The sequence below is a fragment of the Ptychodera flava genome, chromosome 15, assembly GCF_041260155.1.
Source record: "Ptychodera flava strain L36383 chromosome 15, AS_Pfla_20210202, whole genome shotgun sequence".
NCBI lineage: Eukaryota > Metazoa > Hemichordata > Enteropneusta > Ptychoderidae > Ptychodera > Ptychodera flava.
In genome coordinates, this window is record NC_091942.1 from 20,587,808 (window position 1) to 20,600,061 (window position 12,254).

Here is a 12,254-nt window from a genome sequence, read left to right on the forward strand (position 1 = left end):
TGCTCGGAACCTTTGTTTTCCCGAAATCTTCCAGGTCTCCCCCAGGTTATCAAATGGTCCACCCTTTAGTGATAATCTTCATTGCGTTAAGGAGTCCGAATTTTCCTGTACAGTCACCTAGCGGGTCATTCAATATGGCGGAAGAAATAGGTAGGTGTTGTAATCAATTGCGCAACTTCACTGGAAGGTAATTGAATTGCTTCACTTAGCACGAAGAGGTGTTTGCATCAGATATATTACTTCGGCACAATGCTAGTCATACTGTTTCATGAATTTTGCATGTGCCTGGTATCCTCAAGGAATAATCAGCCATGCCATAGTAATGCCACTTCCGCATTGCACCAACGACAAATTATGTTACCTATCCACATTTATCCGCCGTTCAAAATTATAAGGGGACTCACGAACAATGAGTCCACGGTATTTGTTTCGTTTTCTGTAGTTTTTAAGTGCAAAGTCAGCAGGAGTTGAAGAAAAGGCTCCAAATGCCGTGACCCGATTTGCGTGTGTGTGTCGATGTCTCCAGCAGACGTGCGAGAGTCCAGTGATAAAATCAGGGTTCGCACAGGCAGGCAAGATATTGCTCGCACTTGCTAGGGACACTCAAGTCTTTCCAGTTCGCCTTGGCCGAGGCATCTCGATATCAAGAAAGAGCGCCCTCTCATCAAAGGTCCAACACTCGGGAACTATTAACTCTGTGCATTGAATTTAAACGGAATTGATGCATAGTCAGGGTATCAGTTAGAGAAAGACAATGGTAGAGCTTTGTGGATATGATTGCTTGGTAATATTATTCATGTTTTAAAATCATAGTGTTAATGTTATGCCAAGACGAATCAATGAGACAAATGCACCTATCTGACATCTCAATGAGAAATCTTGGCCCTCAGTATGTTACTAGTATCCTCTGTATTTTCAGCGTGGCCAATGACTGATTGTTTGTCTGATGAAGTCCCCTCTCAATCTTTGCAGTTTCATGTTTGTATTTGAACTTAAAAATGGGGAAAGTCTAAGAATGTATATTTACTTGACATGTGGTGAAATGCATGCATGCTAGCTGCAATAATTGTAGCCTTGGTTGCCCAAGACAGAAGGCCAAGCCCCATGGCCAACCAAGGCTACAATTATTGCAGCTACATGCATGCATGAGATATGGGTGTAAACAAAACAACCCTCTTCAAACGTTTGTATGGTCTGCAGAAGGACAGGTGCAATTGAACATTTTACATGTTATCAAAGGTTGAAAAGATCATACATTTAGCACCTAGGTGCTTTATCTCAATTCCAAAGTATCAATGCTATCGTAAGGGTCTGCCTGCATGTACAGAGAATTTGTGAAGCATTTAAAATAGAAAATGTCTGTTTCTTACAAAGTCTAGCCAGATTTATGTTGATCTCATTGATCCTAAGACTTTGGGGAGAATTGATAATACATGTATGTAAACAAAGACTGCATTGCATCACTTGACCCGGTGCAGAGAGAACAGCGCCCTCAGTAGAGAAGGATGTGTTGTCTGTGAATCGAAAGTGATTGTGGTTGTCATGATTGTGTTGCTGATTTTGAATGACTTAACGTGAAAAAGGATCAAAAAAGAAACAAGTTTGATTTTACTTCACATTGCATCACAGTGAGAAATTTGTGAACCTTTTCCAAACAGAAAGATCTTTCTTTTACACTGGTCAACAGATGGCAAAATGGACTTACCTGCCAAGGAATGTGAAACTAAGGAGAAAGGAGCTAGTGGCGATGGTGAAAGTACTAAAATGGACACTAGTGATCACGGAGGAGATGACTCCAAATCCACTGAACAAACTGTGACAGATACAAACTTAGCAAATAATGCTGAGAAATCAGAACAATCTGAGCACGTTGAGCAGATTGAAGCGTCGACAAAATCAACGGACGTCAGCGATTTCAAAGCAATTGCCCCAGCGGCTCCAACAACTGAAAGTACAACGCCCAAAGAAACCGTAGACTTTAAGATTGTTTATAACAAACAGAAACACGATGTTACATTTGGTCTTGATGAGACAGTCGCCACTTTGAAATTACATATCCAAACACTGACGGGTAAGTTGTTCATTGCCTCACCAAGGGAGGCCAGAGATTGAAGACAAGGATGCGTGAACTCTGAACTCTGAAGTTCTCCGATATAACACTGATCTAGAAACTATCTATTAGAATGACGAAATTATTGGTGTACAAAGTATCTATTGAACAGGACAGAATGATTTTTGCAAACTTACTATTAAACAAGCGATTACGTTTGTTTACATTTATCATCTTTATGCACCAATGGTTCCTGTGGCCTTGTTCAGACAATATATAATGGAAACTATATGTGTTTTAACTTGGTAAATATGATATTCTACTGAATGATATCATACCAAAGATTTCCTTTCACACAAGCAAATTTATGTGTCACGTATACTTTATAGGGGCCATCAGAGTGTCTAGTCGTCCTCATCCACTCTGATTATTCTCGGATCAAATTTGAAATAGAACACTCTGCAAGTGCAGATTTTGAAATAAATCATATGTGCTCAAAATTATTCAATATTTGCATTAATGAAGTTTCACTTTCTTTCAATATACAGGATCAAAGCACTTTATTATGTAATTCTGCTGTAAGATGTCTTCGTTTTCATGTTTTTGATCCCTAATCCTGAAACCTCAGCATATCAGGAAAATACCAAGTCAGCTGATTATTTATTTGAATTTAAAATAATTCTTTTCAAGATAATACAGATGAGGCTGGATTAGTGAAATTCTTTGTTTTGCACCATCATGTACTGAGGTTTCTGAAGTTTTAATGAAAAAAAACGCGAATGACATTGAATTGTACTTCACTGCTTAGCTTTACTGCCCACAAATCTTTGATTACAAATTTTGTAAAATGTTCTGAATATGCCTGCAAGTGCATGCTCAGAGAATGTCACATTGTAGTGTAAATTATGGAGGTGAAGAAGTGGTTTCTGCCCTGATTCCTAACCTGTTCACCCCTTATTCCCTGTAAACAGGTCCACACTCACCATTGATAACAATGGGTTTGGGCCATACCATGGTGTGGTGAAAGGGTTAAAGGCACTCATATTACATGCAAACAACCAAGTAGATATAAAACTTGCAAGCCTAAAATGTTCCCTTTTGTTTTTAACCACTTCTCCGCATACTTTTCAAAATTGTGAGTTGACACAAAACAAAGAATTTAATTACTCTGGCCAGACATTCTTTTTGTCAATTGCTACTTGCGTTCTTTGAAAATGTTAATGCTCCGAAAGGTATTTATTGTGAAGTATTTCATTTCATGAAGTGTGAAAGTGACATCAGTGTTGCAGAAATTCTCATTCAGATAATGATCAGATTTTATATGGCATATTTATTTCACAAACCACTAGGAAAAGATGTAGTCTATTGATTTATAGTGCTCGTTTATGTGCTGTTTCGTATACTACTTCTTCATTGTCAAGTGAGAAGATGGTGTCATTTGAGAATAACACAAGAACAAATAACAGTGAAATTGTAAGGTCAAGACATTTTCCTAGTTTTTAGATTGTCAGTCATATCTCTGTTCACAAACTCTGAGGCAGACGCATGTATCAGATAGACAGACAAATACCCATGTTTGTAATTTTTACATCTCTGTGTTATCCCCAACTTTTCTTTTAACATTCTGTCATCTAAAAGGGAATTACAATTAACAATTCATGAAGCTTCACCTTTGCATCTTCAAACGAGTTCAATGCTTCCTTCTTTGTGAACGCAGCTGACGACACATGACCTACCACCAGACCATTTAGTCAGAAATCCCCAAGATATGTTCACTTTTCCTTTTGAAATAGGTTTTGCATATGGCTAACATTGTGTCCCTCATTCAATAGGTGTCCCACCTGCCATGCAAAAAGTCATGTTCAAGGGTCTGATGAAGGACGATAAGACATTAAGAGAACTCAAAGTTACCAAAGGTGCTAAAATGATGGTGGTCGGGTCGACACTAAATGATGTCATTGCCGTGAACACACCGAGTACTGAGGCTGGCAAAGAGGAACAGTCAGAGTCAGGTAATGTTAGTCACAGTTTGAACTGAAAACTCATTGCAATCCACTAGACAAATGATTTTATGCAAATACCTGTACCTGAACACCAAACTAAAAATAGCAGGATCTAGACAAATTACACTTGGAACATTTTTATCCTTTATGCAGAGTCTCAATCTGGCTAAAATCAGATGTAGCGATGATTCATTCACCTTCATTTGTTCTTTGCCAACTTCTCCTCTCTTTATCTGTTTGTCTGATTTTAATCAGATGGCTCCTTGAGACACTCTTGATTTACCCAGTTTGTTTCATGATTTCACCTGATTGAACCCTAGGCTCTGCTGCAAGACCAGTGTCCTCTCAAAGCCAGATTGACATGCCACAGACTCAAGAATTTTCTCTCTGACTCCAGAAAATTTCACTCATGTATTGATACAGCACTGCCTCAAAAAATTCTAGAAATTCCCAAAGTCACTCAAGGAGTTTGAAATCTTAAAAATTAAAAGGCAAACTGTGCCAGACACTCTCCATGATTTGATCAATAATAAGATTATCAAGAGATATTCTCAGAGACTGTCAGCCAGCTTATATAAAAGCAGATAGGGTGATAGGTCAAAGAACCCGGAAAAGTATTGAATCTTATTTTTTTCACTTTGGAAAATGCAATGGAACCTCATGATTGATAGAAATGCATATATTCATTGTTGTTTTTTTTACACAGCACCCACCAAGGAGCCACTGTCCAAACAAAAACCACATAAGAAAGTACTAGAGAAAGGAAAGCCAGATGATGCCCTCCCTGGCATCAAAGGAATCAAGGTAATATACATAAACAGCAATCTCATATCAATGATAACAATACAAGTTGACTGTGCCCAGAAAAAATTTGAACTGGATACCTAGCTTTCTTCATTTCTATTATCAATGCCCCAACTTGGCTTTATAATATTATCAGCATTTTTATGAAAACAACAGGATATTTACAATGAAGAGAAAACTCTTGTTTATGTGCCCATTCTGCCACAAATGAATGTTTTTAACTGTAAGTTGCTTCTCCGTGTGGTGGGTAGAATTCAAAGAATATTTAAGAAAATTGTGAGTCAGTGTAATGTCAACAAATTACAGACGTATTCATCTCACGGGGCTGTAAAACTTTCTGTGAAATTTTTGTTGCCAGGAGAGACTTCCAACTGTGCCGTTGTCCGGAATGCTGAATAAAGCTGGAGGGAAAGTTCGGTTGACATTCAAACTTGAAGTTGACCAAGTTTGGATAGGAACGAAAGGTAAATAATCATTGTCTTGGGGATGCTGGGTTTATTGTATAAAATGAATCTTACCAATTGTGCAGAAGATGAGCTAGGATATTTTAAGCTGCGGATGAGTAAAATGCAAGGCAAAATATTGTACTAGAGTGCCCACAACGCCTATGGGTTCAAAAACTGCACAAACGCTCCATATTTTCTGTCGGACAAAGAAAATTGACAGTTGGAAGTGTTGTTTTGTATGTCAAGAGGTTATGTGGTCCGCTGACATTTTTTGGTCTGTTTTCAGAACGAACAGAAAAGGTTCCCATGGCAAGCATAAAAAACGTAATCAGTGAGCCAATTGATGGACACGAAGAATATCATATGTTGGTAAGTAGATACAGGAAACATACCAAGTGCATGATAGTTGAAGTTGGGGTCATTTTTGTTGAAAATGCAAAAGACGTATAAACACTGAAAAACTTTCACGTATTGTAATGCCATAAAAAGATAATGAAAACTTAACACGGAAAGTTGAACCTTCACTTTTCAAGATTGCAGAAATTTGAAAGTGTAACTATACCACCGGTTATTCGTCAATGATTTTTAACACATTTGGCGGGCATTTTTTCTTACCGGCATTTTCATTTCTGTTGTTGCAGGCTCTCCAACTGGGGCCTACAGAAGCCTCCGGTACTGGATTTACTGGGTACCAGCACAGTACGTAGATGCCATCAAGGATGCTGTCCTCGGAAAATGGCAGTACTTCTGATAATAGAGGGAATCCCAGTTGAAAATTTCCACCTTGAAATTTACATTCGAAGTGAAGAATAATGATTATTTTTTGTTTTCATATTTGCAGAATTTCAGACATAACTGAAAAAAAAGTCTAAAGCCAAGTCTTTAGAACTGTGATATCTTGCATTGTTTGCAAGAACCAAAGTAGCACAATACATTTAGCACAGCAGTGACAGAAAATAGTGTTCTGGTATTACCAATTGCAAGCTTCATATCAAATTTAGGCAGGAATAAGTACAAATTTATCACTTTTTTATTTTTTCTGACAATCACTGTATTTTCTTGTCGTTATTGCACAGTTTCAGCTTTATGGTCGATTGGATATCTAGTTTCCCAGACCATGAGTCCTCACTCAGCATAAGTTCAAAGGTCATATTTATCACCAAAGGTCATCTGAATTTTTCACATCAAGTACACCGGTCTGACTGACACTACATACAAAAAAAACCATGTCAACTGTGAAAAAACAAAACATGAGTTTTAGATCCAAAACATCTCATTTTGAAATTGTTTACTATTGTCTGCCAATTTATTTGTTTCATCAAATAACACAAAATGAATTTTGAAATACAATAATAGTAAAAGTCTGTTCGTAGGTATATTGCACTAGTAAACTGTAAGCCCACTAAAGAGTGATAATTGACTTCATTGAATTTAAAATATCATTTCTGATAGAGCAGATGTATCTGTCATAGCAAGAACAAGACCTTGCAGTTAATTCATGCAAAAAATAGAGGGGAGAACTTAAGTTGTCAGCGTCAGAGTCTTGTCGCCAACTGTCACATTCAAACATCGTCTCTTCTCTCAAGTGATAGCAACAATCATCTCCTCCCTTCTATACACATTTATTTGATACTATCATTAAACTTATGAAGTTATGGCATTGTAATCAAGCACAGAACATGATTTCATCTCTCTGTAAGATGTCCATCTCACAACTATGGAGTTTACATGAGAAAGCACAGTAGTTTACCAAATGACTCGCTGCGCAGTGGTACAGATTTTTGCTGTAGGAACAGTTTCTGCAGTTTGAAACAAGAAATAACAATTAAATAGTCCAAAAATGTGTGAGATTCAGTTTCCAGTCTGTAGATCTACCATAAACAAAAGCATAATTTATTATAGACTGGCCCTTGTTATATGGCTTTAATCGGGTGTATGCAACAGTTTCTGACTGGCCAACCCCTATCGTATTCACCCCACAATGTCCGCAACAGTCTGCCCAAGCATATTGCTTTAGTTTTGGGATTACTTCACCACTAACGTGACATTCTGCCAATGTCTATTCCTTCAGTGCACTGAGTTTTCATAATGATATGCGCACAGACTCGGGGCAAGTCTCAGTTTATTACAAACTTGGCAAGATTGTGTACAAGAGTTTTCTCAACTTGTAAGGTATGTGACTGCAAACTGACATCCAAATTCCATCCAGTAGTCTCAGCTGATTGATAGTCAAGAAAGATTTCCCTAAGCCCCCCGTAAATCTTTGGCTTTTTTCTGTAGAGAACGTGACGTTTTCAAAACTTTCACCACCATGGTTTGGCCAACGAATCTATCTTATACAATTTGAAAATGTATGGTAAAACATACTTAAGGGGTTTGTTTTTCCAGCTATCACCAATAGCAGAGGCGTACTTCTTGAAATCTTCTAAAATCTGTATAGGCATTGGTGTACAAGGTAGACCATAAAACCACATAGACTTGTTGTCAGTGCATTGACTGTAGAGATATGCAATCTTAGAATTCACACTTATGAGAACATTAGTGTTCGTATCAAAGTAGTAGGACAAAACATAGCAGAGATAAAGTTCAACCTAGTATCGAAGTACTTTAGATTTTTCAATTTAATGAAATTTCAGTGCTTATGTCCACATGACATTCTTGAAAATAAAGAATGTACACAACTTATCATCATTCTTTAGTCTAAGATACCATTGCTGGACATTTATGGCAATTTTTACAAATAATAGCAGAACAGTTAATGGTTTTTGAAAATTCCAAACCACTCTTCTGTAGATAAGAAGTACATGCTGCTTGTATGTATCGATAGTCTCCACAAAAAATGTCATCATTGAGTAATTCCAGAAGATAGACAGTTTGGAATACCTACATTTATAATCTTTTTTTTTTTTCTCGCTCATCACTTCAACAGTAAATGTAGACGACATGCATACTCTAAAAATTTTGCTCATAAGAAAGTCTTACTCATGGTTTTCTCAAAATTTTGGACGAGAATTGTTCATCCTGTCTTTGTGTTATTTTACGGCTGTTGTTGAATTGTACATCATGCTCAAGATACGACCGATAACCTGTCTTTTATGGACAACTTGTCATTACCCATTGTCTTTTAGATCTAACAACAAAAGTCTCAGAATTGGCTTCAGATTCTATTTTGAAATCATCTCACAATTTACAAAATAGGAACAGAAAACAGCTCACAAGTTTTATTAAACAAAGGAATACAAGTACTAAACGCTGCCCTTTAAATAACTAAACAATATTTAATTTGAATAATTTTGCCAGTTCAACTGCTGCAAAGCCTTAATTTTCCAGGGACTGGCTTGATAACTGTATTCAGACCAACTTGAGACTTCCAATATTTCAATCCAAGTTGAACTGGATGGTGCATCTGCAATGTCGCCCTCGTGGGTCATATCAAGTAAAAAGTTGGTTGTTTCACAGACGTGATGGCTGTTTCAAAATACAGTGCTTAATTTTTGTCCGTCTGAAATATATTTCCCCCTGTTATTTTGCCATTTTGTCTTCTCTATGTGATTATAAGTTATGCAAATTCTGTCAGCCAGATTTTTAAAAGGATAGTTCCATTTCCATTTGTTGGCCTCTGTGTTGATGTGTTAAAATTTCACATTTTGAAAAGTTGAAAAGTAGGCAGTTACAAGCAATGTAATTACAAACTAGGTGCAGCCACAGACAGTGGAAAAAGGACTGTCTACCTTTGGAAGTCATGACAGGATGCACACAAAGATACTATCATCAGTTCTCTCATAGATGTATAGTGTAATGTCAATGTGTCCTCTTTGAACTTGAGTATCTTATGCTTATTTTGATGTTCAGCAGTCTGACTCTTATAGTGGCAAGTTTTTTATGGGTAGCAAGAACCTAGATACATTGCAAATGATAGTTGCATTTCTACATCATCCTCTGTACCTGGAAATGTTTCCTGACCCATAGATCCAAGATTCAGACTCATAGTGTTTTGTATTTGCTTAAATGAGTCAGCCATACTGTCACTCAACTGTTCACAACCAGGGATGAGCAAAATGCATGTCAAATTCAATGGTCCCAAGGACCTGTCTCTAAGAAAATCTAAAGTTCCTGCAACATGATATCCTGTGTCAGAGTTCCTGCCACATGATGTCCTGTGTTACAGTTCCTGCCACATGATGTCCTGTGTCAGAGTTGCTGCCACATGATATCCTGTGTCAGAGTTCCTGCCACATGATGTCCTGTGTCAGAGTTCCTGCCACATGATGTCCTGTGTCAGAGTTCCTGCCACATGATGTCCTGTGTCAGAGTTGCTGCCACATGATGTCCTGTGTCAGAATTCCTGCCACATGATGTCCTGTGTCAGAGTTGCTGCCACTTGATGTCCTGTGTCAGAGTTCCTGCCACATGATGTCCTGTGTCAGAGTTCCTGCCACATGATATCCTGTGTTTAATTTTTCATAAGCAATCAATACAAACTGATCAATCAAAGTAGAATCATGAAATATTAGGTAGAGAAAAAGAAAAAGATCACCAAAGGAAGGCTTGAACTGCAGACCACTAGCTCTTGCTCACCCCTGCAACCACTTCTTCTAAAGAAGTTCAGTATTGTTTTGCAGTTGGCTGCATGTGTACCGCACACTTTTATATTTAAACGATCAATATCATCATAACAAGTCATCAGCACACCTCGACCATTTCAATGATATTGTAGAGTTTTATCATCTTTTCATCTCAGGCTTTACAACATTAGAGAGAATTATGGTTTCTTTTTTTACACTTTGTGATTTTCTTCTTCGGTGATAGTGACACATTTAGAGTATAAAACTTCAATGTATGTTGGTTGGTCTTGGTGAAATAAATGTTCAGCAATTTTATGATTCTGCAGGAAAGATTGATGTGTGCTATATCACATAGCCCCCTCCCCGCTTCATCACAACAAAGATTGCCAGGCCCAGGCCCAAGCTTTGGGTTGTAGATTCAGCATGCAAATTAATAACAATCCCTACATATGAATACAATCTCTACAAAGGGGAAAGGCTTGTTGTTCTCATGATATGCAAATTCATCGTCATATTTTATGTTTAACCCTTTGAGTGCCAATTAAGTCAATTTTTACTGCCTTTATAAAATATACCCCTGTCAATTTTTGTCAGATCTTTGCCAAATTTTGATAAAAAAACTAGTCGAAATGTTATATCAATTTGGTCCAAAATAAAATTGCAGAAAATTCATAAAAATCAGTAAAATGTTGCACCAAAATTTTGATGGGAAAAATTACAGCACTCCAAGGGTTAAGCAATAAATCAAATCTGGCAACGGTATCACCAAATTTTGTTGTGTTCACAACATGTAACATTGAATGATCTGGTCAAAACCAAATGGTATACCCATTTTCTGAGGTGGTTTAAGCTTATTGCTATTATATTACAACATTACTAGTTTTATTGAAATTCTGGCGCTAAATGTCATAACAGGAATTTTTCTCCAGCGGAGAGCTCGCACTTGTCCCAACATAACATACTATATGGAGAATATAGCACAGTTTTTTCATGCCCTGACTAAATCAGGTCGTTTTATTTGCACCATCAATACACTAGTATGATGATACCTTTTGCAAGCTGAGCTAGAACATTGTAAAGGTTTCTACATACCAGCATATACAGTCTACATGCAAGGTGACTCTGATTTCACCTTGGTTAAAATTAGGGACAATTGGATTGTTCAGCAGATAAACGACCCTCTTTGTTTTGTTTGTTTCATGGCCATTGGATCTCTATTAGTAGCATCCATCTGCCTTCACAAGTCAACAGGGTAATATCTCTCGATACAGACTTTACTGCATGTTGTTTTGAAGGAAGCATATGCCACAGGTACAACAGGTGTGAACAATCTAAGAAACACTGTATTAAAATCACAATTTTGAAATATTATTATAAGATCATTAATAATAAACTTGTTTCGGTTTTATACATTAGGGTTGAGCTTCTTTTTTGCTCTGCAATACTTGAAAAATCACTGAACAAATATGAATTATGCTTGATAAGGTAGTCGCAGTGCATTCAGTATAGCAATATATTATATAGTCTAAAATTACACATAGTTTCTATTCGCATGGTTGTTCACCTTTGTTAGAGGACATACTGTGACCTGAATTTGTCACAGGAATGATTTAAGGGTGCGCTGCACTTTGTTGTAAATATTCACTCAATTTTAATTAATTTGCTGACCCAAATTAAAATATTGGTTGGGTTCACCTTTTAGCCTGTAAAGCAGTCGTAAGTTGCATGATAAAAAAGTTAATTTATGCAAATGTATGCAAATTACCTGATTTTCCAGCTTGTCTTTTCTCCAAATTTCAATATTTCCAAAGAATTTACCTCCACTGTGGCTGGGTCAAATTTTCTGAAATTTTGACATTTTGTTCTTTAAATGCTATTTAACAAAAATGCTATTTTGTTTGGCAATGAATTTCATACATTTTGAATAAGAGACATTTTTTCTTGCTAATCTCCTTTTTGAGTATCAGTCTTTCAACCATGCCATTTTATAATGAGGATAGATAATGCAAACTAAATCGTCGATTTTTACTACATATACTCTCGTTTCAAGTGAAATGTCACATTTCAGAAAATAGTGTCAAATTTTTGACTTAAATTAATTTTTATCATATATACCAAATTGAGGTTTTTTAACCCAAATATACACCCACTTCATCCCTCGAGAAAACTATTGCGGCTACCATACTAAACGTTAGATTCTCTGCTTTTTAAAAATATTTAGTTTGAGGGGGTTTCCTTGTCATCTAAGATGAGAAATATTCCTTTGAAAAAAAACTGTGTTGGCAACATACAAACTACCAACTAATTATCATATTGTCGTTTTCTGAAACCCGTTCGCTGACGAGAGCCGTACTTCTGTGCGAGCGACCTCCAGTGCAAGGCATGC

General features: G+C 36.9%; 1 protein-coding gene across 1 annotated transcript; it reads left to right on the forward strand.

Annotated features, from left to right (window-relative positions):
* Window positions 1-10,198, forward strand: LOC139151489 (ubiquitin domain-containing protein UBFD1-like). Its single transcript, XM_070724321.1, has 7 exons — window positions 1-150; window positions 1,688-2,071; window positions 3,883-4,062; window positions 4,760-4,857; window positions 5,216-5,321; window positions 5,590-5,672; window positions 5,945-10,198. Exons 1-7 carry the CDS (start codon window positions 54-56, stop codon window positions 6,008-6,010), a joined length of 1,014 nt encoding a protein of 337 aa, XP_070580422.1. The 5' UTR covers window positions 1-53; the 3' UTR covers window positions 6,011-10,198.
* The last annotated feature ends 2,056 nt before the right edge of the window (window positions 10,199-12,254 follow it).